Below are 25,158 nucleotides of genomic sequence, written 5' to 3'. Positions count from 1 at the left end.
ATTCCTCTTGGAGCTCTGTTTCATTCAGTGCCCAGACTAGGCTGTGCACTGGAAAAGAGCCACAATTGTGCTGTCCACCAGAAAGTTAAAAAAAAAAAAAAAAAGAAATCTAAGCAGCAACCCGTAACAGGCACTTAGCATGGAAATTTGCAGCCCAAATAAATAAATGGCAAGAAAGAGAAAAAGGCTCCTACAGATAGACACATCACTTAACTCTAGCATGGACTTCACGGTGAATAGTCCCACATGTAACATGTTCTCTAACGCTGTTCACAGCTACGCACCCAGTTTCCACTATTTAATTAGCTACAACCTGTATGTGCCTGTGTGTTTTAAAAGTACACGCACACTCTCTCTCTTTCTGCTTTATAAAAAGTAACTGACAAACATCCAAATGTTTTACCAGACTGCTCCTGTATCATGCTACAGGGAACATCTATTCCCTGCCACTCTCCAGTGACTGTAAGACAATTTGGGATTAGTTTACTTCTCACTGCACTGTACTTTTCCACCTGCAGACAAAACCCACTGCCTTTCTGAAATAAATCTGCAAACATCACATCCTCCATTCACAACAAAGCTGGGCTCGTCACTTGATCAAGTCAACTTAAGTTCACTTCAATAGGGCTATATTGGCTTCTAAAAGCAAGAGATGTTTTGAGTGCTTGCAAACCACCTTTCCAAATCATAGCTTGGGAAAAGTGTTCATTCAGAGAGTCCTACCCCTTCTTCCCCACAAGCCACTGACTCTTGCCACCTGCCATGAGCCTAGCAGCTGCAGAACTGGGATTTCCTCTGTTAGGTGACAAGCCACTCAGGGCAGGGGCTGTTTCTCTCCCAGGCTCAAGAGGTATTTAACGCGATAAAGCACCATCACCAAGCACAGCCTCCGGGCGCTAGCTACCACAAGGTATGCCACCCTGCAACAGAAGCAGTGTAACATCAGCATTAAGCAGCTGATCCCAACGACTCCCAGTGCTCCATGGTGTCACACTGTGCATCCACAGCGTTTGGCATCCAGCAGTCTCTTCTCAGAGGGTTGTCTGAAGTGAGATGTGACTCAAAACAAATAATCAGCAAAACTTCAATTCACCAAGTCTGTGGTCATTAGGTCAAGTCTGCTTGAAGGAAAGACGTTTCATAAGAGGTAAATTGCAGGGCTGAGCCCAAAGAGTCCAGTGTGCACAGAAAGTTGATACAATGCAGCCTTCCTCATCCTGGTGCACGCCTGGTTGTCCCCTCTTCAACAGCATTGCTTCAGGAATATAGCGTCATCATCATCCACTGCAAAGTAATGGGGAAAGCAGGTTGAACTCCTCCATCCCTGAGAGCAGTCTGCAATAGTCACAACAGAACTGGATTACAGGGCATTGGAGATTTTCTGTCTCCAGAAGGAGCAGAAGCCATAATAAAGCACACAACTTGGAAGTCTGAAGCTCTTAGTTGTTTCTAACCAGCTCTAAGTGATTAGGTAAAGATACCTTCTTTAGCCCTACAGAACAAAACACGCAGTGCCACTTGAAGTGAAGAAGCCTGCATTTGTCAGTCAGGGAACAGGCTTTACCTCAGATTCCCGGAGATATATCCCTTTGCCATCTTGTGTTAAGTTGCGAAAGGCCTCTGCGAAAGAAATGAGGAGCATTAACTTGGTAGCCAAGAGATCAACAGCAGCCAAGACACCCTGTCTCAGGAAAAACTTCAAAGACAGAGTTTGTAGGTTATTCACGAGTGCACGTGAGCTTGTCTGTTCTGTCACTGGAAGATCCCTAATGGCTGGGACACAGGGAGGAGCTGAATAAAGTCAGGCACATTACTGTCTCTCTATCCAGCTGTGAAACCTCGCAATGCAAGTGGTCCCAACTTCGCCCACTGCAATTTTGAGACATATGCAAAGTGTCTATAGCACGAGCTCACAGACTGAGCATCAGCTGTTTCATCTTCACACCTGCAGTCCCACCAAAGGTATATTCCAAGGCTCCTTTCTTCCTGGAAAAGGTATATTCCAAGGGTCATTTCCTCCCGGAAAGTGAAAAGTTTCCAACTGTAATTTGCCTACCTCCTCCTACAGAAGGCTGATGCAAACCTGCAGGGAGCTAAATCACTCCGATATGTACGACCTGGATGACTGTACAAAGTGACTGGTGGAAGGGTAAAGAGAGAGAGCTTGATTTCCTCTATATCTGTCCCTTGCTTTAAATTGATTATTCTTGATCTATTCAGAAACCCAGTCCTTCTAATTTTGACCTTGCCGCTGCCAGCTGGAGCAGCATCAGAAGGGCCAGAGCTTAGCTAGCCAGCCCAGCTTGCCTGGCCAGCCACATAGCGCCAGCCTCACCTCCCATGATCTCCACTCGAAGCATGAAGCACACAAAGCTCTCAAAGCTGATCTTCAAGTCAGGGTCACCGTATCTGATTGCCATCAAATTACAGACTTCATTGCTGAGTGAAATGCCTTCATACAGGGAAGGAAAAGAAAAATAAAACAAAAAAACCAGAATGAGATGGCAACTCTCAGCTGTAGGCAGATGAATGTGCACAGCTATGGGTGTGCACACAGCTGTGAGCATGTACAACTGAGTGATCTTCAGCCCTTCTCCAACAGCTTGGTTTTTCAAACCTCCGCTAAGATTATCAAATATCAGTCAGCCCACACCAGCTCACCATGTGGAGATATCTCCTCTAAACTTGGAAGGGCTGAGATCTGATCCCCTATGCTCACAGTCCTGCCAGAGTTGGAATAAAATACGCATGGGCATCTTTTGCTCGTGAGTAAATGAAGGTAATAACAGCAGCTGCATTTAAGAGCAACACTCCACAAGAGGGTAGGAAAGGAGATGAAAAAGAAAGTCCAGAGGAGGTTCATACAGAAAGCCTCAGTCCCAATGGCAAGCAGCATTTGCAAGGAATGAAAGTATTTTCTTATTCATGGCCTAAGATTTGTATTTGCTTTAGAAGAGGGCCACCTGGGTTTCTCACTGTGCTTTCACTGACTCAGATGAACTGGGTGAACCAGGCACCAAAAACAGGAATGATATTTAAGCTGTAAACCTGCAAAAGAGGCTACAAAACTGAGCACCAGCCCCCACACAAAGCTCAATAACAGCAACAGAGCTTTCGGACCCACGTGTACAGAATTCCATTTCCAGATCAAGCTCCAGATATTGTATTAGCAGTCTGGCACCAGTATTGCCTCTGTGCAAGTCCTACGCTTTCAGGTTCAGTCCCTGAGCTGTCATCTTCAGCAGAGGTAGCAATTTAATATGAGCTAGGTATGGCCTCCCGCATGTATCCACATAACCCCAAACAGTCTTTTAAAATTAAAGTAGCAATGAACAGGAAAGGATTTTAAAACTGGGTCTAAAATAGACAGACGCTGCTGTTTCAGAGAACTATCAGTATGAGACCACACTAAGGCAAAGATTAAGCAGCAATATAATTTTCAGATGTGTTCACCCAGCTAAAGTGGAAAGCAGAGATGGCTAAGACCATGCAGCCTATGATGTTTTCCATTTCTCCTGGGCTCTACCTACAATTCTCAAGACATTTCCCAGCCCTGGTCTTTTTCCAGCATTTCTGAGGAGGAGGATGAGACTTGCCAAGGTGTACTGTGGGCTCACCTGTCTCCTGTACAGCTGCATGCAATTCCACAAGGTCAAGTTTTCCTGATCTGCTAGCGTCTCTTTTCTGGAAAACTTCCTGGGGGGAAGGGGAAAAAAAAATTTAAACTCCCCCCCCTTCATATCAACAGATGACACCAAAAGGATTGTGAGCAGGGAGATATTGCAAGGGGACACAGAAATTCTTGTTATACCAAATAGAAAAGCAGCCTTTTCCACAGGACTCTGAATTCCTGGATACTCAGTGTGCCAGAGGCATTCAGCTTCACGGGACAATTAAGGTCAGAACATCTCACTTAAACATCAGAGAGCACCCATTACAGAGAAAAACCCAAACAAACTGAAAACTCATAGCCACTCTGATATTCACACAATTACAATAGGTGAATATTATTATAATGAGGATAATGATTTCTTAGCCCACAAGCTTATCTTTAGGCTTGATCTTCCTCCCACTAAAGTCAATGGAAACCTGGCTGCTGATTTCAGGGCAGCAGGAATCAACCCTTTCCTAAAGCAATTCCACTCTGTCACAACTGAACTATCAGTATGGAGGGTGAGAAGTTCAATAAGCAGTGCCATGTCCTGGTGGTAAAGAAATCATGGTAACGCTCAGTCTGACCTAAGAAACAAGGCTCCAGTGAAGTATAACATGAGTCAGAAATATCACTCATGCTAAGAAGGATACATCCAGGAGTGCCAAGATACCCTGGCAGGCATCCAGACTGAAACTCAGGCAAAAACTCTGGAAATCTGAGGAGAAAACAAAAAAAAAAGGAGAAAAAAAGAAATCAAGAAAGAAAAAAGATTGTTTTGAGAAGTCATTGAACATTTCTCAGAAAAATGGACTCTTACAAAATTCCCCCTCACTTGAGATGCCTCAGGCCCCAAAGTCTTTGTGAAACTTTACACCCACTTGAGAAGACATATCATTTATAATGATAAAAATACGAGGCAACAGGATGGATTCTACTAGTCTCAGAAAATCCAATATGAGCTCCCTGCAGGCATGTAATACAGAATGAAATATGGTGCGCTATCTCCAGCTATTAGAGAAAATGGAAGGAAAAGGACATCCAAAGCTGTAATCCCAAACAGAATTTACTGCATGACCTTGAGCAAAGTCACTTGACCTGAAGAGCTTTGGGGAGCAGCACTGCAGGTTAATTGAAATCCTTGTGCTAAGCATCTCTCGCTCTTTCACAGACATACTGCCAGCTCTGTTAATATAATTAAAAGTATAAGCATCACTGAAAACACGATGCTGCATCGAAGCTTAGCATTCTTGGTTCATACGTAAGTTACATGAAGAGTAACAGAAATAGACTCTAATCTCACTGCAAATCATGGTTATAGATTGTCTGTAGACTTCCACTGAGCAAGGGACAGAACCATAACTCACCAATCCCTTCTCCACAGAAAGTGAAGATGTTTTAAACTTGTAATATCCCTGTTTATTAAATATGAATCAAGTACTGCAAAGTTTTGAAATGAATGTCTTAAAATTGATCTTTTATGAAAAATACTCTCTGTTCAACATAGTCTTCTCACAGATAAGACAGTACCTGGTGGGTCACTTTGCAAAGACAGAAGAGGAATCCTTGTCTATCTTTGTAGAAAAGGGAGCAATGTCAAATTCAGCTTAAGTAGAAAAGGCACCACATCAGTCTTTTGTTCACCTTCTCTGTTGCCTATAATAGCTGGATGGCACATTTTCTGTATTGCACACCGGTTGTTACCAGTGAATAAACTGGGACAGAAATCTATATTCATCGTTATATGTGTAACTTCATTGTCATTGTTCAAAGGAAACAGCCACTGCAACACCTCGCTGCTGTCCAGGTAGTGTTATTTATAACTAGGGACAAAATTATGAGCTTGTGGAGTGCTCTGGGCTGCCACTGGCAGTGTGGATGTCACAGTCCTCGTGACACAGACAACCTCAGGGCTCACCTGGTTCTCATGCGCATAAGTTACACAGGCTACCTACACCTCCATCCTGTCTCCCAAACACAAACAGAGCAAGGAACAGCCCTATGCATGCGTAGCAGGGAAGAGTAAATACAAACAGCAGGCATGAACCAGGCACACCAAGGTAAAGACAAGACCCTCTTCCACTGCACAACTGCCTGCAGACCAGCCTAACTTTCTACACCTTCTCACAATGGCACTGCCAAGACTGTGGCAGTGGCACAGGCTGATATGAGATACAGTTTCACAACCAATGCTGAGGTCAAGCTGGGTCTGGAGGTCAAATTCAGAGTCTGCATCCACACACAATATCTGTGTTTGCTGGTCCCCCTCATTCCTTCTGTTGTCGAAATTCAAACTAGATTAGATTTGCGTATAAAATTTCTACCATGTTGATTCACACCTCAGCAAATACTTTCTTTCTGGAAATCTAACATGGCATCAGAAGGGTCAGTTCAGTCAGATTCAAGCCAGTCTCTCTTCCCAGAATTCAAGAACCAGATACAGGAGCTGAGTCTTTTCTCTAAGAGGGTTTATTTTACAGAAACATTATTTCTCAGCACTTACTTCTCAAAGATATATTATTCAGGATCTTCTGCAGCTGAACAGCATTTATTTCAGGGTTCTGTGATATGGAAGAGATTTTTTTTAAGTATTAAATCACTTTTCTCTCTCTTTTGTTTTCCTAGCATGTCCCATCTTCATTCTCTGCTTTTCTGGCCCCACTCCAGCCACCGTGAAAATCAATAGAAAAGACTCCCTTTGAATATGACAAGATTCTCAGCCTGCAAGAGCTGCAGCCTGCTCTGAGCTAAGTTCTCAGGGCTCCACACAGATCAATGTGGTAGTGTAGATTTACACTGAGTGAGGATCCAGACCGTTAACCTTTCAGCCCTGGTGCCATCTGCGCCATCAAGCACGCTGTCAAGAGACCTGCTTCAGATATTTCCCTTTTATCATTTACAAACAAAAAAAAAGATGGAAACTTTGGAATATTTCATCGCCAAACTTTTCAAAGCAGAGACTTCCTCTCCTCCTTGTCATAGTAAAGTTTCCAGGTTTATTAGAAACCATGACATTTGTTTGTTTGGAGGATTTTTTAAATGTCATTCTTGAAAAATAAAAGCCTGTTTTCAGGTCATTGAGACATGCCAGGGTATTGCATTGAGAAATGGCAGTACTGCTTTCCTCTGCGCGTACTTGGACATCCTGACAGCAAAGGACCAGCACCTTGCAATATGTGGCAATTTCTAGCACATCTGAAAGCCACACTGTTTTCAAAATCAAAATCTTAAACAATCAGCAAAAAGTAAAAGCATTTCTTCTTTTTAGCAACCGCTTCTGTCAAAATACTGCTAACAAAAGTGCAAATGTGTTTTTGTGAAATTTTGTTTGCCAAATACAAAGTATGCTGTTAAATAAATGCAGTCATCTTTTCTGAAAGGTGAAACACTTGCACCCCTCACCATGGCTGGCAGTATCCCTGCAGACCAACTCTGTCCCAAATCAGGCCAGAGAGATCATTAAAAACAATCTTTCATAATAAAGATCATATTTCACTGGACAATTAGTGAAAAAAGGAGGTGATGGGACACCTGGTACCTACTTCACCCTCATAGCAAGGTAGGCGCCATCAAAGTGTGATCAAGGCTGTGTGACACAAATGTCAATATTTCAGGGAGTGTTCTCTAATAAGCAACTTTCCCCATTTAGTGTAAGAACACCCTGAAGGGTAGAATGGATGCACACAGCCCACCGCTTTGTCCCCAATACGGGTAATAGGAATTAACATAAGCCTGGTCAGCTTCTGCAGTCCATTCTACTGTTCCCCTGGCACCCACACCCGTCGGAAAAGGGATGTTAGAGGGTACATCCCTGCCTAGTCCTTTAATATCCGTTTATGGACCTGCTGCCTATCAGCTTGCTAATACCTTTTGAGCCTGTTGATACCGTCACATCCACAGTGTCCTGTGTTTCAGGCATTCACACCCTGCTGTTGTGCGGAGAAGTATACTTGTCTCAATGCTAACGTACTCCCAAACTTTGTGATCAAATATGCTGCACGGAATCAGCACTGTGCACACAGCCCAACCTCCTATGGCGTCTCTGTTCCCCACACTTCCATGTCCAGGCCACCCTTGAACATCCACATGCTTGTACTTTCACAGAGCTACATAATAGCTCTGGAGGAGTTTACCCTGGGAGCTCACACACACACTTACTTGTTCAAAATGCTTGGTGAAGAAATCCTCCCAAATCTTGCCTTCATACCTATCAACAATTTCCTTTAAGATATTAAAAAGAAAAAATCATTAACTCAAGGAAGAAAAATATCACCATTCAAGACAGAGTTACCAAAGACGCTTTCCCCGAACTGCACTTTCATTCCCTGCCCTTCCACCTTCTCCCCACCACTGCAATCAATGCTACATCACTAATGCAACACACCGCCAAGATAGCTCCCCACCTCATAGAAATGCTATTTCTTGGAAAGAAATACTCAGATAACACTCAGTGGGGAGAAATATTCCCACCCCCCCTCCAGCTGTGCAGCAACAAAGGATGGGGCTCACTCCACAGCAAGAAGAAAGAGAAGGGTCTCTGTCCTTCTTTATACGAGAGACTAGAGGAGACGAAACAAGGAATGGCCCTGTATATGCCAGCAGAACAGACTGTACTATAAATTCCCTTCCACAAGTTCCAGACATGCATGCACTGCCATTGAGCTCAGTTATTCAGAAAATAACCTACAAAGCGCTACACGGGAACAGTACTGCTCTGGTCCCATGATGTCTTCAAAACTTTCAAGGCATGAAGTGAGCAAGGAAAAGTGCAAGAATGGAGCCGGAGTTTCCAAAAAGCCATGAATAGGAAAGACTGTACAGTGTGCAAGCTGGTGTCACTGAAAGAAGTTTTCAAAAAGGCAGCTAACAAAGGCATCTAAAAATTTGCCCGACCCCCACACCTGAATGCATTTGTCCACATGGACCAAGGGACTCTGTTGCTAAACTCAAGCTGCCCTTTCAAAAGTGCTGCAACACAAGCACTCACATTCTCACTCAGCTTCTCCACAGGGCAGAGCAACAGGAAAAAATCAACAGCTGGAGCTGACAACCGAACCACAGACCCCCCCTCTCCCCTCATACTCACCAACCTTAGAGAGAGTGAAACTGGTGTTCCCGCCCATTTCCCTGGAGATGCAAAAAAGCAGACATATTAAGGGGATATCCCAGAGTTGTGCTTTGTCTCATCACAGGTGGCCCCCCCCATCCCCAGATGGGGCCCCAACCCGCTGTTGCAGCATATTTTTTCCCCAGTGTTACAGCTGCATTAAGGGAAGCCCTCATGTCCATACAGCTCCCCAGGGGCTGCTGGCATTTGAAGCCTCAAAAGCAACATTTCTGCACAAGCAACCATCCTAGCATTGCCAGCAGGGTCTCCTGGTAAACTAAGGGTACATTGAAAACTGTTGTCCCTCTCCACAGCCTCAAACACAAGCATGCTGCAAGAATCCTTTGTGTGGGTCTAGCTCAACACTTCCTGAAAGAATAAGGCCAAAAGCAGTGCTTCATCCACTGAGCATCCTACGCTGGGAGAGACCCACAACCAGCCTCACCCAAAAGACACTGTGATGCCTTTTGTGTGAGAAAGTCTTTATGCTGTCTCCCTTTAGACTAGAAAGACCAGACCATCCCACTGTGCCAGAGAATTAGGTGCTGGCAGAGAGGCAGCAGCAACTCACCAAAAAACATGCTTCCTGGAGAAGACCCGCAGGATGAATTCAGACTCCTGCTGAGGCTCCAGGGTGGACGGGACAATCACATAGACACCAGGCTCCAGATGGAAGTCATGAGTCACTTCACGCTCATCAACGAAGACCTGGTGCTTGTTCACAGGCTGATGTCGGGTGAAGAAAGCTGGGGGCAGCTTTCTGTTGCTTTCCTGGTACTGTTAAAGGAAGAAACAGAACAGAAATGTGTTCTGCACCAGCTGAACAAACAAATGAAAGACACGTGGAGAATTCACAGGCATGGCACAGAGACAGCCTGCCTTTGCACCTCTGATTTCTTTACAGCACAAGCAGATAACAGGGCCCAAAGGACTCAGTCTCCTCCCAGGGCACAGCAGTTTTCACCACGCACCGCACCTGCCCAATACTAAAATGACAAAGAACAGGGCTTCCTGCAACCTTATCAGCAATATAATAGTACTTGCAAGGAACAGCAGCAAGGACAGGGAGAAATGGCTTCTGTCAATCTAAACTACTGCAAAAGTCATTTCCATACTAGCAGGAATGACTGCAGGCAAGAACTGCTCTAGAGACTGCTCTTCACTAGCCAGAACACCCCTCCCACCCCAAACGAGCCATGCACTTTGACCCAGATTGTCCTTTTCACTAGGAATCTGGTAACAGAGGATTTTTCAGAGCACACATGATCTCAGCATACTGCAGGGGCAACCTAATCCCTTGCCCTGACTCCTTGTCTTTGATATGCCTGGCGTTCTTGATATGCCTGGCTCTTACAGATGTTTCGCTCTGCGGGCACTTTTCTGCACTAGGAAGATAGATAAAGTGTTGATCCAGGCAACACTGAACCAGTTTTTTATGCCACTGAGTGCACAGTACACAAGCCAAATAAATAATCCCGCTAGCTAAGACCACTGTCACCTTCTGATCCTGGCTGTTCCTCAAAACATTTAGCCATTTTACTCCGCAGCTTTGTAGTGGAGATGCTATTCCTTTTCCTTTGCCAGTATTTTTCTTACTAATACAGCAATCTTTCTTCTGCAGGGTTCAGGGTTACTCGTCTTCAGGCCCCTTATGTTAAATTCAAAGTTTTTATATTCTGGTCAATACTTTCTTGATTGTAGTTCCAATACCTTAGAGGCTCTCAGCTTGCCATCTCTAAGTATTGATCTTGGCAACAGCTACAAATCTGAAATTAAAGTCCTGGCTGCCACCATCCCCCCTCAGGTGCTAGGGCCACACTCAGAACCCCTCTACCAGGAAGTTTAACTCACTTGCAACCCTGATGGTGCCCAAAATATTTAAGTCAGGAAGGAGTGGCACCTTCCCTCATGGTTACCATGTTGGAAATAGAGTAATTGGAAATACAGTTGTGCTGCCCTGACCATACACCCAAACTAGTTCTTTGCCAGCCCAAATTCACAGGGACTCCATCTGAGAGGTGTTCTGAGTAATAACAGACTGGAAGATCTACCCTTTCAAGATAAAAGGAGCTAAACCTTTTCCTGCTTTAAAAAGCCCTCTGAGGTCAGGGCCAAAATTGCGACATACGTCAGGGTTTAAATTCCCGGGCCCTTCCTCAGGTCCCAGAGGCTCCTGGCTAAAGAAAATACTAGAAATACAGGTGGCCTGAGGAAGCTGAACGCACTTGTAGCATCAGCTCCAGAGCATCCCTAGCCAGGAAGGAACCTGAGCTCCCTAGGAGACCCCTGACTTGCATGGTACACAGGCTCTATTCCCACCTTATCCCAAGACTGGAAGGCAGCAGAAAAGTAGCTCTGGCTCCCCTGAGAGTTGCAGCGAGTCCAGCTCAGGCACAGCCAAGAACTGGGGCACCATCCCACAACTGTAGGAGGGACAAAGTGCTGATTGGGTAAACACTGATGCCACTTCTAATACCTTTGAGGATGCAGCGCAGAAGCGGAACAGCTGATGCCCCTTTTTAAGGCCACTGAGCCCTCCTGATACGGCTGGTCCTCAGAAGAGTCAGTGGATAGCTCTGTGTTAACAGTGACTTACTGTGGTGCCTCACTGAACTCAAAGGTACAGTTACTAGCTGTCAGCCAAGGAACAAAGGCAAACACACCACCTTCAGTGTTGTCATAACAGCTGCACCAGCCCAGGTCACCCAGCAAACAGCCAGCAGCAGTGACAAGGGACTCACCTCCAGGTCCACCTGCAGGAAGAAAATAAACAGAGCATCTGTCAGACAGGGACCTCTGGGTCTCACACAACATAGCCATAGCATTGCTGAGAAGCAACTACATATATCCAGCTGGGGTCTTTGCCTTCAGAAACCTCAGCCCCTCCACCTAAAAACCCTTCCCCACAGCTATCTCTCTAACTGTGCAAATTCACAGCAGCAGCAAGATCTGTGGCTTTGTTCAAGGAATGAGAGTGGCTCTGCAAGGCACTCTGATAAGCAGAGAATCGGAGGGGGGTCGTGGGGAGAACTCTCACTCCTTGTGATATCCACTCACCCTTGGATACACAGGGAACTAGCAGTATCCACACATGGACAGCTGCCAACATCATACTAGGAACACTTCTCAAGCACTTTACCACGGCTGGAAATAACCTGAGGGCAGTGCTCTCCCTGCCATGAAGTAAGGGGACTCCCAGAAGCCCTTCCTAGCTCTTGCACTTATTCTCAGAGAGGGCAAAGTAACGTCCTGTGTGCTCTAGGGCAAGAGGCATTTCTCACTGTTCTGCAGTCTGACACCTAGCATGCCAGAGAGGCAGCAGGCAGGGCACAGAACCTGAGGGAGCCCAGCCCTGATGTCTGAGGAGACCAGGCACAGGCAAGGAGAAAAGGTCAAAGATCAAGGAAAGTGTAACTCCCATCATGAGGAAGACTAGCAAACTGTTAACAACGGAAGAGGACAAGGCTGAGGTACCCAACAACTTTTTTGCCTCATTCTTCACTGGCAACCTCTCTTCCCACACCGCTCGAGTGGATGGACTGCAAGGCGGGGACTGGGGGAGCAAAGCCCCTCCCACCATAAGGGAAGATCAGGCTCGTGACCGCCTGAGGAACCTGAGTATACATAAGTCTATGGGACCTGACGAGATGCATCCCTGAGTAAAGTCATGGCAGTCAGGTGAAGTCCCCGGTGACTAGAAGGGAAACATTGCACCCATTTTAAAAATGGGTAGAAAGGAGGACCCTGGAAACTGCTGACCTGTCAACCTCACTTCTGTGCCTGGAAAGATCATGGAACAGATCCTCCTAGAAGCTATGCTAAGGCACATGGAGGACAGGGATGTGATTCGAGACAGCCAGCATGGCTTCACCAAGGGCAAGTCCTGCCTGACCCACCTAGTGGCCTTCTGCGATACAGGGACTACATGAGTGGATGAGGGAAGAGCTATGAATGTCATCTATCTGGACTTCAAGGCCTTTGACACGATCCCCCAAAACATCTTTCTCTCTAAATTGGTCAGATACGGGTTTTGTGGGTGTATTGTTTCGTGGATGAGGAATTGGTTGGATGGTCGCATCCAGAGGGTAGTGGTCAATAGCTCAATGTCCAGATGGAAATCAGTGACAAGTGGTATCCCTCAGGGGTCTGTACTGGGATCAGTACTGTGTAATATCTTAATCAATGACATAGTCAGCGGCATCAAGTGCACCGTCAGCAAGTTCGCAGATGACACCAAGCTGAGTGGTTGACATGCCTAAGGGACAGGATGCAATCCAGAGGGACCTGGACAAGGTCAAGAAGTGGGCCTGTGTGAATCTCATGAGGTTCAACAAGGCCAAGTGCAAGGTCCTGCACCTGGGTTGGGGCAACCCCCGCTATCAATACAGGCTGGGGGATGAAGGGACTGAGAGCACCCCTGCTGAGAAGGACTTGGGGGTACTGGGGGATGAAAAGCTGGACATGACCCTGCAACGTGCACTTGCAGCCCAGAAAGCCAGCTGTATCCTGAGCTGCATGAAAAGCAGCATGGGAGCAGGGCAAGGGAGGTGACTGCCCCTCTACTTTGCTCTGATGAGACCTCACCTGGAGTCCTGCAGCCAGCTCTGGAGTCCTCAGCACAGGAAGGACATGGACCTGTTGGAGGGGGCCCAGAGGAGGGCCACAAAAATGCTCAGAGGGATGGAACACCTCTCCTATGGGGAAAGGCTGAGAGAGTTGGGGTTGTTCAGCCTAGATGAGAGAAGACTGCAGGGAGACCTTATAGCAGCCTTCCAGTACTTAAGGGGGGCTTATAAGAAAGATGGGGACAAATGTTTTAGCAGGGCCTGTTGCAATAGGACAAGAGATAGTGGTTTTAAACTAAAAGACGGTAGATTTAGACTAGATATAAGGAAGAAATTTTTTACCATAAGGGTGGTGAAACACTGGAACAGGTTGCCCAGGCAGGTGGTAGATGCCATCCCTGGAAACTTTCAAGGTCAGGTTGGATGGGGCTCTGAGCAACCTGATCTAGTTGAAGATGTCCCTGTTTACTGCAGGGAGGGTTGGGCTAGATGACCTCTAATGGTCCCTTCCAACCCAAACTACTCTACGATTCTAAAATGGCACAGATCACCCTGCACACAACAGAATTCTTGGTCTGCAAAGCTGTCCAATTTTAAGGGGCTGGAAGTATCCCTAGATGGTGAAAGCAAAAATGTCAAAGCAATTCTTCACACCTTGTAGAGTGAAAAGCCAATGAAGAGGTGCGGAGCTCGGTTCCGGTGTTTGCTGGTGTGCTTCTGCATCATGGATATAACCACATTGCAGGAACACAGGCTTTTCTTACTGTCTTCAACGGGTAAAACATTCAGCCAGTACTGAGGGTTCATCCAAAAGGTGCCTAAGCAAAACAAGAAAAACATTTTTATGTCATTTTCCTTCACAAAACTGGTTGCCAGCTTCCCACACAATGCCTGGCATCAGAATGAATATGTGACAGGTGGTCTGGACCTCCCGACCCCACAGGGATTTGATCTTAGGGTGCAGTTTACAAGTTTAGCAGTGCAACCACTATGTAAGAAAGGAGGACGGCCCGGGAATAAGGAACTACATTTCCACTCACCTGAAACTAAGAGCTCATTTTGTTTATAAATGTATCAGTATTCCTCCACCACCTTCCATGGGCTAGCTGACTTCAGACCCCACCCACTCTGCTTCCAGAAGGGCTGAGCCTCTGCATTTCCCATTCACTTTACTTAAAATAACGCTCCCTGGAGATGCTGGCGATGCAAATTTTAACAGACAAGTCTAATGCCCCAAAGAAGCTCAGTGTTGGCAATTGATCCTAAGACTCCTGTAGCTCATTTCATACCATAACCAGCCCACTGCCCTATGTTTGCAAGTGATGCACCTTCTATGATAGCAGAAGCTAGTCAAAGTTGTTCAGCTGCTTATTTCTGATGCTTGTGTGGAAGGTTAAGCAGAAAGAGCATGTTTCTGTTGTCAATTTTGTGCTAACAGATAGAAGGTGCCAGTAACTGAGTCGGCAGAACAATGTTACCCCAGAGTCATCCAAAAAAGCCCTAAGCACCTCTCACCATTACAGAATCCCAGACTTCCTCCCGCTGTGCTTCCTTTAACCCATCTCCCACTCTTCAGGGAGTACATCCACTTCTTCCCATCTTCCTGGCTCATCAGGTCTGGAGTTAATTTACAGATCATCAGATCTACAAAATGAATCTTAAAATCTCGCAGAGACATCCTGGGAAAAGAGTGCCAAGAGACATCTTGTCAGCAGTTTAGTTTAGTCCATATGGCTTACAAAAAGAAAAGGAAAGGGAGCAGGGAACTTCGAAGCTGTACCATTCTGTGTTACATATGCTAACGCTCATATTTTATTAGGCAGTAAAGAAGAGAGAGTCTGCTCCAACAGCAGCATCTAGCAGTAGCAAATGCACGACCGAAGTTTCAGCAAAGCATAGCGGCACAGAGATTAAAATAACATCGCCACCAAAGGGACCGCAGTAAAATGACACGGGCGACAACATTGCCACCTCGTGGTAGAAGCTGTGGAGAAACCACGACCAGATGTAAGTCAAGCAAGAGCTTCCCAAAGCTATCTTAAAACAAAAGGCAGGACAAAAGCTCCTGAAAGCTGACCATGTCTCCAGCAGTCCCGGGAGACCTGGCAGTATCCCGCTCCTACCTCACTCCTGCCACTGAAGAACAGTGCATCTCTTCCGTGTCAGCACAGCTACTGCTTCTCGCAACGCCAAGCAGAAAAGGAGAACAAGAAAGCAAGCATGGGCTGTTATAAAGCAGATCACCTACGCCTCAACCTAAGTGGCAATGTGCTGCTTCATCTCCCCATGCAGCCTCAGAGCTACCGACAGAGAAGGGAGGGCCAAGACTGTGCCATTACCAGAATTCTCCATCCTCCTTCTTTTTCCTCAGCAAAATCTTCTCCTTCGGGCTCAGCAGCTCCCATTTGTAAGAGCTGAGGGCAAAAACATGAGGTGACTAACCCAGCATGGCCTCAAATTCAAGGCAGAGTACAGAGCTTTCCTCTGTAAAAAGAAGTCAAATCCTTGTCCCCACATATCTCCACATTTATCCTCCACTAAACTCCAGCCTCCTACACCTTCAGCCACAGGAGACTCTCCGCAAGCACTCTGGGTTTCCATGAGATGTAGCTAAATGGCTCCAGTTTTCTCCAACCGAAGCCAGAAATGCTCCATTTCCATCAGCCAATCCATTCACTCGCACACACAGCTTCCAAATATTTAAAATATAAAAGTCTAGACCTGTTTTGTTGGCTAATTTTCTGTCAAAGGAGACATAACAGGAAGAGTGTTTGGCATAACGAATGAATGACTAGGGCAGCACAAGAGGCAGCTGGGAATCGTTTAAAAGGCAGGCCTGCAGTATGTTGCTCATTATGCTCTTTAAGAGGAACAGCTGGTATGTTGTCATTATGTGACAGACACGCATCAGAGAAGTTACTGCTCTGCAGACAAGGTGAAAGTCATTCACATTCCCAGCACCTCCCTGTGCTCATCCTTCTTCCCTACCCCTAAGCCTCAGCAAACAGAGCCTGTACATGGAATGAAGCGAAGCTTGGGAGGAAAGAACACGCTCCGCTTCAGAGGCATAGGCACAAGTCCACAATTGCCCATGGTATAGAACACAAACCACTGTCTTTCATAGATAGCAATCAACAAATTCAGACAGATGCACACATAGAGCCCATCTGCCTCACTAGTTGCTTCCTCTGATCTCACACCCAATGGTATTTCCCCAAACAGCCAGGATGGAGGACTCCTTCGCAGCCACCCAAGTCCAATGCTTTGCAGTCCATGGAGGACTTTGCACGGTCCCTCCCATGATAAACGGTGGTATGCCCCAAAATATCCTGTTTGTTTCGAGCCTTCTGCACAGCTATCTGTCACTTCGTATGCCATCCGGATCACAGCAACTTGGCCAGTGTCCTATGTCCATATTATGTTTCCTTTGGCATTCAGTGAATGGAAAAGCAGAACAGAGCTTGCTGAAGCTGCGTATGTGAAATGAGCCCAGCTACGTGAGCACAGTCTGCTGGAGAAATATAAATCTATCAAGTCATTGCTTTGAAACCAGAGGGTCTGTGCAAGTGACTGCTATTTATCTTTATGCTGCTCTCAGCACTCCTTCACGCCTGAAGGTGGCAGCATCTTTCCTCCAAGAAACTTTCCCCCTCACTCAGCATCAGACCTTCCCTTTTTTAAACTCACCTATCACTCCAGTCTCCTTTCCATTCAATTTTTCCCCACGGATTTCTCAGTCTCACTAGGTTTTCTGGTCCATACTGACAGGTCACCTGCAGAACACAGTAACACTGTGCTTACCAAGGTCTCAGGAGTTACCATCTGGTCTATATCACCGTACTACATCAGATACTAACAAAGATTTTGTTTGTTCTCATAGATGCCAACAAGTACAATGATAAAAATCTATGAACATGCAAGTCTGAACGCAGGCCCAAAGACATTAATATGCTTTATCTTACCTTCTACAACTGAAAGCAGAGACCTCACATATTCCTAATTTGCAGGCTTGGCCATAAATTCCCCTTCCTTTCCAAGATCTGCTCATTTTGTGCTTATGTGAGAGCAGGACTGTACTACTATGAAAGCTAAGTCCTACCCCAGTGCAACAGCACCACACAATGCAGCCCACGGGGCGACCACAAGGATTAGTGCCTCCTGAACTGGGATGCCATGGTGGGAGAAGAGGGAGGCAGGCCAGCTAGGGGCTTTATTGGCAGCATACAGCAGAACAGCTGACTTCACATGGGCTCCACGTGCTCAGTCAGTCCCTTATTCCTGCCTGGCTCTTCATCCCATCAGAGGCGTCAGACTGACAGACGTGTCGCTGATACAGTGCATACCTGAAACTCTCCTGCTGCGTGCAGGAGACACAGGCGTGCATCATCCAGCTCATAGCATCTATCTCTTCCAGCTTTCCTAGTATCTCTTGCAGATGTACTGAATGTGCTTTCACCCACATCTATATCACATGTCCAAAGCCCCACAAAGTCCTTTGTTCTCCTTGTCAACCTCCTTTTGAGGCTTGACAAGACAGTCGGCCATCAATCCAGGAGGAGAAAGCTTGAGCTTGCTTCCACTCCTTAGGATCTACTATTTTACTGTCCCATATCTCTAGATAGATATCTTTAGGGGATTCCCAAATGATACTTCTGCAGATCCGTGGGGTCCACCTGGTATTCTCCATACAGAAGCCCAGTCTGGTTCCCATACGTTAGCCTTGACTCACAATTCCCTCTGCAGTTTTTCATATTTTGGCCCTTGTATTTAATTATCTTCACTACTCTATGGCCTCTACTCTGACTTCAGAGGAAGGCTTTTTACCCCAAGCAGGTTCCAGCTCATCCTCCCATCACACCCAGTCCCTTCCTCCTTAACTGCTAAGATGCATTTTTAGGTGATGCTCTCAGCAGAGCCCTATGAATCATTCCCACCCTTAGAGATATGCTGATCTATTACCATTGTCCTTTATGTCAAGGTCATGATACTAAAACAGATATGCTTGAAAGTGAATCTTTATAAAGCACACCATCTCTTTTAGCCCTAGATTAAGAGAAGGCATTGGGGGAGCAGATACCATAGTTGCTCTGATTAAGGGCCGAACCTATGATTGCAATAAATACTGCTGACATCCAAATAAACCTGGACCCAGGACAGTGGAGCTATTCTTACCTTTCTAATACCAGTTACTGTGTAGGCATGGCCAGCAACAAGCCCATTCTTCAGGACCTTTGTTTCCTGTATACAAGAAAGAGAAACAAAAGGAAAAATAAACCTTTCATTCTATCCCTACCTACACAGCAGACTCATATCGATATCAGAGACCTGTACTTGTGCAAGCAATGACTCTCAATGCAAATGGTTTTAACTGAAAAGAAAAAATAAAGTCTGAGCTCCTAACAGCCATATTTTGCAGCATGTTTGGAATTGGGAGGTTGATTGGAAAAGTCACTTCCTCAGTTGTGGCTCTTTGGCAAGAGACCATCTCACTTTTAGAATATCCAGGAGGCTAGGTTTTGATTTTTCAGAATAGTAGGCTTTCCCCAACAGCTGAAGCACAAGGCTTGGAAACTAAGATTTGAATCTGTGTTCTGAACTACACACCTCTCTAACTATAAGCTTATTCCACAAGTCTCTGTGCCTCACTGCACCATCTGTAAAAATGGAAAATTTATTTAACAATGGCAAAATGCAGTAGGTCTTTATTTAGTAAAGGTTCTTTGATAGATAAACCAGTCCCTAAACATAACAACAAGGGAGCTGAGAGCAGCAGGGAATCAATACATGTGCAAACTTTAACATGAAGGTTGTGGTTTCTACAAAAAGTAACATGTTAGCGCTTTGATACTCTGAGTCACAATGACTAGCTGAGCAGAGAGAAACAGGTCTGGAAAGGTTTTTTTGCTGTGAAATCAGACTCAAAGTCTCACCCCTGAATGTGTCTGACAGCCCATGAGAGATCTGCTGTAGGTTGCTCTTGTCAGGATATCCCACAGATCAGGAGGAGCTGCTGCAAGCTTGATTCTTATATTAACACCACCTGTAAAATCCACCAAGGCTTCTGAAACTTGCCCAGTCTGCAGATCTTCATAGGAGCCATAAAGTCTAGCAAAGAAGACACCAGTATGTTCTTGGGGTTATAGTCAGAGATGAGAAGTTGAGAACAGGGTACAAATGAAAACATACAATAAAGGTTTACAAAAGGAAGACTGTAACTCATGTTCAATTTTAGCGGAATCTCTGGCATTTAGAAAGAGGGGCATCTGGGAAATTGTCTCCAAAATAGCCACAGTCTGAAAGGGACTCTTCACTCACTGCCATCCCTCACTGCACAGTAGTGAGAACATGCCCATCACTACTTCTTTAATAACTCTGTCTTAATGCACATTGCCTGAATTTATCACCAGACACTGTGCTGTATCAAAGATATAGTGCCTCAAGAGGCACACTGTCTTGAGAGCGCATTCTCCAATCTGATTCTCATTACCATTGCAGTGCAACCTTCCCTAGTCTTTTTGCTCTAACACTAACACCAAATGAAAATAACTGAAATTCCTCCCCTCTGCTGTGATCTTTTTCTCAGTGTTAACTAGGATTTTTCCCTGCTCTGCAGAGATTATTTCAGCCCAGTATTAACAAACTCCATCAGTTATGCCTTGTTGCTTTCTTCTTAGTCCTGATAAACCACTCTAGACAAAACACCCTGGAGCAAAGCTGGTATTGTCACCATGGCATGTGACTTCTTAAATGCCTCAGCTTTGGGGGACCCAAAGAGAGTGGGAACCTCTGCCAAAACCAAAGCACAATGCTTCAGCAGACTCCCAAAACAAAACTCCTTGGAGGTTTCTCAAACTGATAATACACAAAAGGAGGCATCAGAAATCATCCATCTTTGAAAATCCCTATCTGTGGCCTTCCACTCCTCTGTAGTGTTTACAAGGAAGATAGCATCCTAGTCAATACACTCCCAACTGGGATAACACTCAGAGGGCAACCCCCCCAGGATAGGTCTGTTTTCACACCTACTCCTAAACCCTTGGATTTCAACTCACAGGCCTGGATTGATAACAGCTACTGCAATGGCAGCTTTTACTCTGTAACAATAGAAGGATGAGAACCATTTACTACACTCCAAATATGGAAAGGCCTAGGAGATGCCTTTATAAACAAGAACTAACTGCGTAGGCACCAACCAACATATTTTAGAGAGACTATTTGCATAACTTGGAATGAGTCACTTACTTAGCATATGCCTTCTCCAGAAGGGCTCCCCAGAACACGTTCTTGTAGACTGAGGAAACAAAGACCAGCTCCCCTGCCTCATTCACCGGCAGACGATCATCAACCACCACGTCAACCCATTCACCAAAGTGCCAGAACTGTCAGGGAAAAGGAATGATCTGATGTTTCCCTTGAAAGGAACCTCCCCTTGAAACAACAGGAAAGGCAAGAGAGTTTAGCTATGAGCACAGGACAAGCTGCCTTGAGGGGAGGACTACTTTGGGTCAGTGGGATGTGATGACTCACCCACAAAGCCAACTCCTCAGTCCCGCTCTACCAGAGTAGAAAACAAAGCCTCTATTAGGTGTAAAAGGATTAAGCAGGGAAATTAGGCACAGCTGGGCTTCTGGGGAAGAGTTCCTATCTGCAGAGTGGCAGAGTTGCATCAAGAGCTGGGCAAAGGGGTACAAGACTGGAGTGGATGTGTTCAAGTCCTGCTGACCATTGCCACTATGGAGGAAGACTTTTGCCTGGATTAAAACACGGGCAGGGCACAGCTCTATCCATACGAGCTGTGGTCTCTTAATGGAGAGAGAAGGGCTAAGTGGAGGTATATCCTCAGACTGGCTTGTAGTTGATCCAGTGCCTGCACTGCTTTGTGTGAGGGCTGACGGGCCGCTCTCCAGGCTGGGATACCCTATGGCCATTTGCCCCTGTCCAGGGGGAACCATGTACAAATTATCTAAAGGTGTGACACAAAACATGATGGAGAATTTCTGCAGACCTCCCTGCACTGCAGGGGACCAGATGTACCCGGAAGTGGAAAATGCCGGCGTATTTCCTCTCAAAGCTCTGGTTTTGTGGCACGACTGCAGCCAAGATGTCCTGGTGGAACGTCAGGGCTTCCAGGGCCGCCAGGAACCAGCAGTTCTCTGCACCAAGACAAACAGACACATGCAGTTGGCTGAAAAGCAAGAGTTGTCAGCCAAGTTCACGAACACCACCAAGATCCTAACAGAAGAGCTGTTGTGCTGATGTCTTTAAAATTATAACAAGTCACATACAGAAAATTAGATGATCCAGACGTGTGTTTTATTTAATGAAAACATCATTGGTTTATAATTGTTCTCTCACGATCTTTTCGTTTGGATACTGTTTGGCTACATAAGAAATTTAGCAAGAAATAGCTCTCAAGGGAAATATTCCGGTTTTTTACTGACACTGCCTGGTTTTTTTCTGTTCTCTGTAAAGGCACACTATTCAAAGAAAACTTTTTCCTTTTTTTAAAAACATTAACTTTTCAGAAGAGAAAAATCATTTCCAATGGATCTCACATGCAAGACTGTACTTATCAGACTTTGTGTTTAAGGACTTAAAGCACTTAAAAATTAATTTAGTCCTGCCCCTACCTGTTTTGCAGATGAAAAGAAGTCCTTTTACTTTAGGTAACATGGGCATAAAAATGATTTTTCTAACTGCAAATCTGGGAAGAGAACACGCTTACATTAAGCCTTAGATACAAAGATAGTGAAAGTCTCAGATTTTTCTGCTTCTGTGGTCTCTGTTCAGTTGTCAAGCAGCAACGTTACAGACCAGTAAGAGCACAGGATCACTTCCTATCGCAGTACTAGCAGTCACAGAAGCAACACAGAGAGTAGCAATTTCAGCTTATGGAGACACCTCTAATTCATCAAATCCCACCTCAAAGCTTGCCAGGTTTTTTACTGAGCCTATTCCATCTTAACAATTGCTTCATCCACACCATGCCAAATGAAGAGATAAGGATATATGCACCTTCTATTTCTATGCAAAGTTTTATAAAGTCAAAATTCCACACAAAATGTTATCTTGTATAGGAATACTTAGATATTTATGCAAAGGAGCTTCCTTACCCACCAATCCTTGGCAAAGATCAAGTTGCTTTCTGTTTGCAGCATAAAATAAAGGACTTCTGTGCAAAGCCTGGGAAGCACACAACCAAACAGAAAAGAGGGAGAGAGCCAAGTCAGTAATATGAGCTGGTTTAGCTTGCAGTCAAGGACTTTCTGCCTGCAATCTCGTAAGATGGGAAATCCAGTGAGTTCCTAGTCCAGGATGTAAAAATCTCATGGATATGTGACACGTACCATAACATGCCCTCTGCCTGTTCAAAGCTTTCAAAATACTTAGGATCCTTTTGTCCCAGCAGACATTGTTCTGGTTCAGGTATAACTTTAGTGTTATCGTATGCTGTGGCTAATGTGACGTAAGCCTGGGCACACATTTGTGTTTGGTCTGCACTGAATTTGGTCTCCAACGTAAGCCACTGGTGCTCACATGCATCACCATGGGTTTCCACAAGCACCTCACTGAGAAGACAATCCTTCAGACCTGCCAGCCCTGCTATTCTGTAATTACCAACAGGTTTCAGCCAAAAGATGCTACAATGGCAGAGCACAACTGTTCAAACTTTCAGCTAATCTGGCTGATGTCTCCACAATTTGACTGACAATTGAGCTACAGACTAACTGGCAGCTGCTACACAAGTTCCTGTTGCTGTGACATGAGTGGGTCTGTGAAGAATTTTTCAGAAAGAGATTATGTTGCTATTTTTTTCCTCTCACAAGTGCCTCTGGAGTCAAACTAATAACGTAAGTGTCAAAATTACTTTTCACTCTAATGACTCACAAATTGCTCAAGATAATTTTCACACTGTTGTCTTCCTCTTCAGGCAGCAGCAGAGAAACAGCAAACCCTCAGCAGGCAGTTACAGTAGACACCAGCTCCTATCCTTGGTGAATTTGGGTGTTCTGTTTGCAGGCCATCAGTCATAAATGCAGCAAGCTAAAAGCCTGCAGGCTGCATGGCAGAATCTTAGTGTTTCCTCTGCTGCACAGGGACTGAAGGATGCACAGCACACATCCTTAGAGAGCCTTTGCTGGGCTAAGTTTGGCATTCAGAGCAAATGGCAGCCTTCTTCACGAGGAGGTTTTAGAGCAGCAGAACAGTTGACTGAGAGACATTGGAGGCTTCAAGTCCATTCCAATATCTCTGGGGTGGCAGGACACCTGAGGGGCTTTGTAGAGGCTAGGACTCATGTTGACCTTCCCCTCACAAATACCGCAATGCTGATATAGCTGCCTCAGCCGCAGTGCCCAGCACAACCCAGCTCAGGCCCCTGAGGACTGCACTCTTCCTCCACCTGCAGATCCTGACTTAACAAAAACCACCTTCGAGATCGAATTACATATGAATCTCTGAGAACCAGGGCTGCTATTCCCAAGCTCTCCTGCTCACTTTGCAAAGGTGCCTCTACTTTCTCAGTGATTTTCAAGAGTTTTGCAGAAATTCAGCCCTTCTAAGAGATCGGTTAAATCTAGAAAATAACTTCGCTAGGAGATGCTATCTGCTATTACCTGGCAGAATTCCCTTACAGACACAGTAACATAAGAAGTCAGTGCTACTGAAATCCTCAGACAATTCTGCACTTTACTTTCTGGAAGATCTGATTATCAATGCTCAGCGGCTCAGTAAGAACAGAACTGCCACTGCTAGTAACAGAGCTTATCTAACTGTGCCAGATCGCTGTCCTGGCCTCCTAAATTTGTTATCTATCCATTTGTTATGGGAACTTGTTCTGTGACCGGCACTTGCAACCACGTGTCTGTCGTTGCGATGTTCAGTTTAAGCATGGGATACCAGCAAAGGCCTTGGAAATATGGGCACAAGTAGAAAACAGAGGCCCCAGAACTAAAAACAACTGACTGACTGATGGTCAATTACTGGTTGTGGTAGAAGCTCAACCTTGAGACCTGGGAAAAGACTGCTCTAAGTACAATAGACTAAACAGTTAAGCAGGAAAAAAACCAGACCAGCAACAGGATAAGGCACCTGCTGCTGCCGGTGAAAGTAGCAGCCTCCAGCATAGCAACAGTATGTGGTCCATGGGAGAGGGGTCAAAGGCTAAGAACTGTCTAGAAACTCAAAAATCTAAAAGGTCAATATCTTGAATTCTGGGAAGAGGCATCACCACCATAAGAACTATCATCACAGAATCATGCTAGGATCATCGAGCTGTGAGCTCCAAGGACACCGGCTCCCTCCACTCCATTCACTTGCACTCCCTGCCTGCTCCGAGCATTACTGGATATAAACTGAACACAGCTGGTTATGATTTCAGTCAACAAATGCTTCAAAAGCAATTATGAAAATCCATGTACCCCAGTTTCCAAAACGACAGCTGACACAGTAAGTGTAATCTCTGGAGGCATTAAGACACACCTAAATTAAAGTCTAAGAGTAGTCTGCTCAATACTAACACTATTTGCTGGCTATCAATCAGCTGTAATCATCTTCTTACACGAGATTATTCACTGAAAGTCACTTACATGTGGCCTCTTCCACTGTAAATTTTGGGGTAGTTTCTTTAGCAGTGCTCCAGTTCCAATAGAGCTGATGTGAGCAGGGAAGTTGTCATCTGTGAATAGGCATTTGTTCTTCAAGCACATCTCCAGCAAGGCCTGGTAGTTCTGCTGGACAGGTGGGGTGTGTTTCTGAAAGATACTCCTGCCTAAAGGCACAGGTGGCTTCTGTTTTTTCAAGCACGGCAGAAAAGGCATGGTGATGTCCACAGT

The 25,158-nt window shown here is 45.4% G+C and overlaps 1 protein-coding gene across 1 annotated transcript; it reads right to left on the bottom strand.

Annotated features, from left to right (window-relative positions):
- Positions 1–1,233: 1,233 nt before the first annotated feature.
- Positions 1,234–25,143, bottom strand: CAPN14 (calpain 14). The gene is given in 20 exon segments (XM_075445951.1): positions 1,234–1,284; positions 1,565–1,620; positions 2,336–2,452; positions 3,618–3,696; positions 3,812–3,880; positions 4,306–4,370; positions 6,156–6,213; positions 7,811–7,873; positions 8,743–8,779; positions 9,331–9,536; positions 13,967–14,142; positions 14,840–15,003; positions 15,664–15,738; positions 17,012–17,097; positions 18,497–18,562; positions 19,255–19,429; positions 20,567–20,703; positions 21,359–21,477; positions 22,438–22,507; positions 24,913–25,143. Coding segments are annotated over 20 exon segments (2,076 nt in total). The 3' UTR covers positions 1,234–1,257.
- Positions 25,144–25,158: the final 15 nt, after the last annotated feature.

This window comes from Opisthocomus hoazin, chromosome 2 (genome assembly GCF_030867145.1).
Source record: "Opisthocomus hoazin isolate bOpiHoa1 chromosome 2, bOpiHoa1.hap1, whole genome shotgun sequence".
Lineage (NCBI taxonomy): Eukaryota > Metazoa > Chordata > Aves > Opisthocomiformes > Opisthocomidae > Opisthocomus > Opisthocomus hoazin.
The sequence above is the reverse complement of the archived record's forward strand: the minus strand, read 5'-3'. Positions and strand labels throughout refer to the sequence as shown.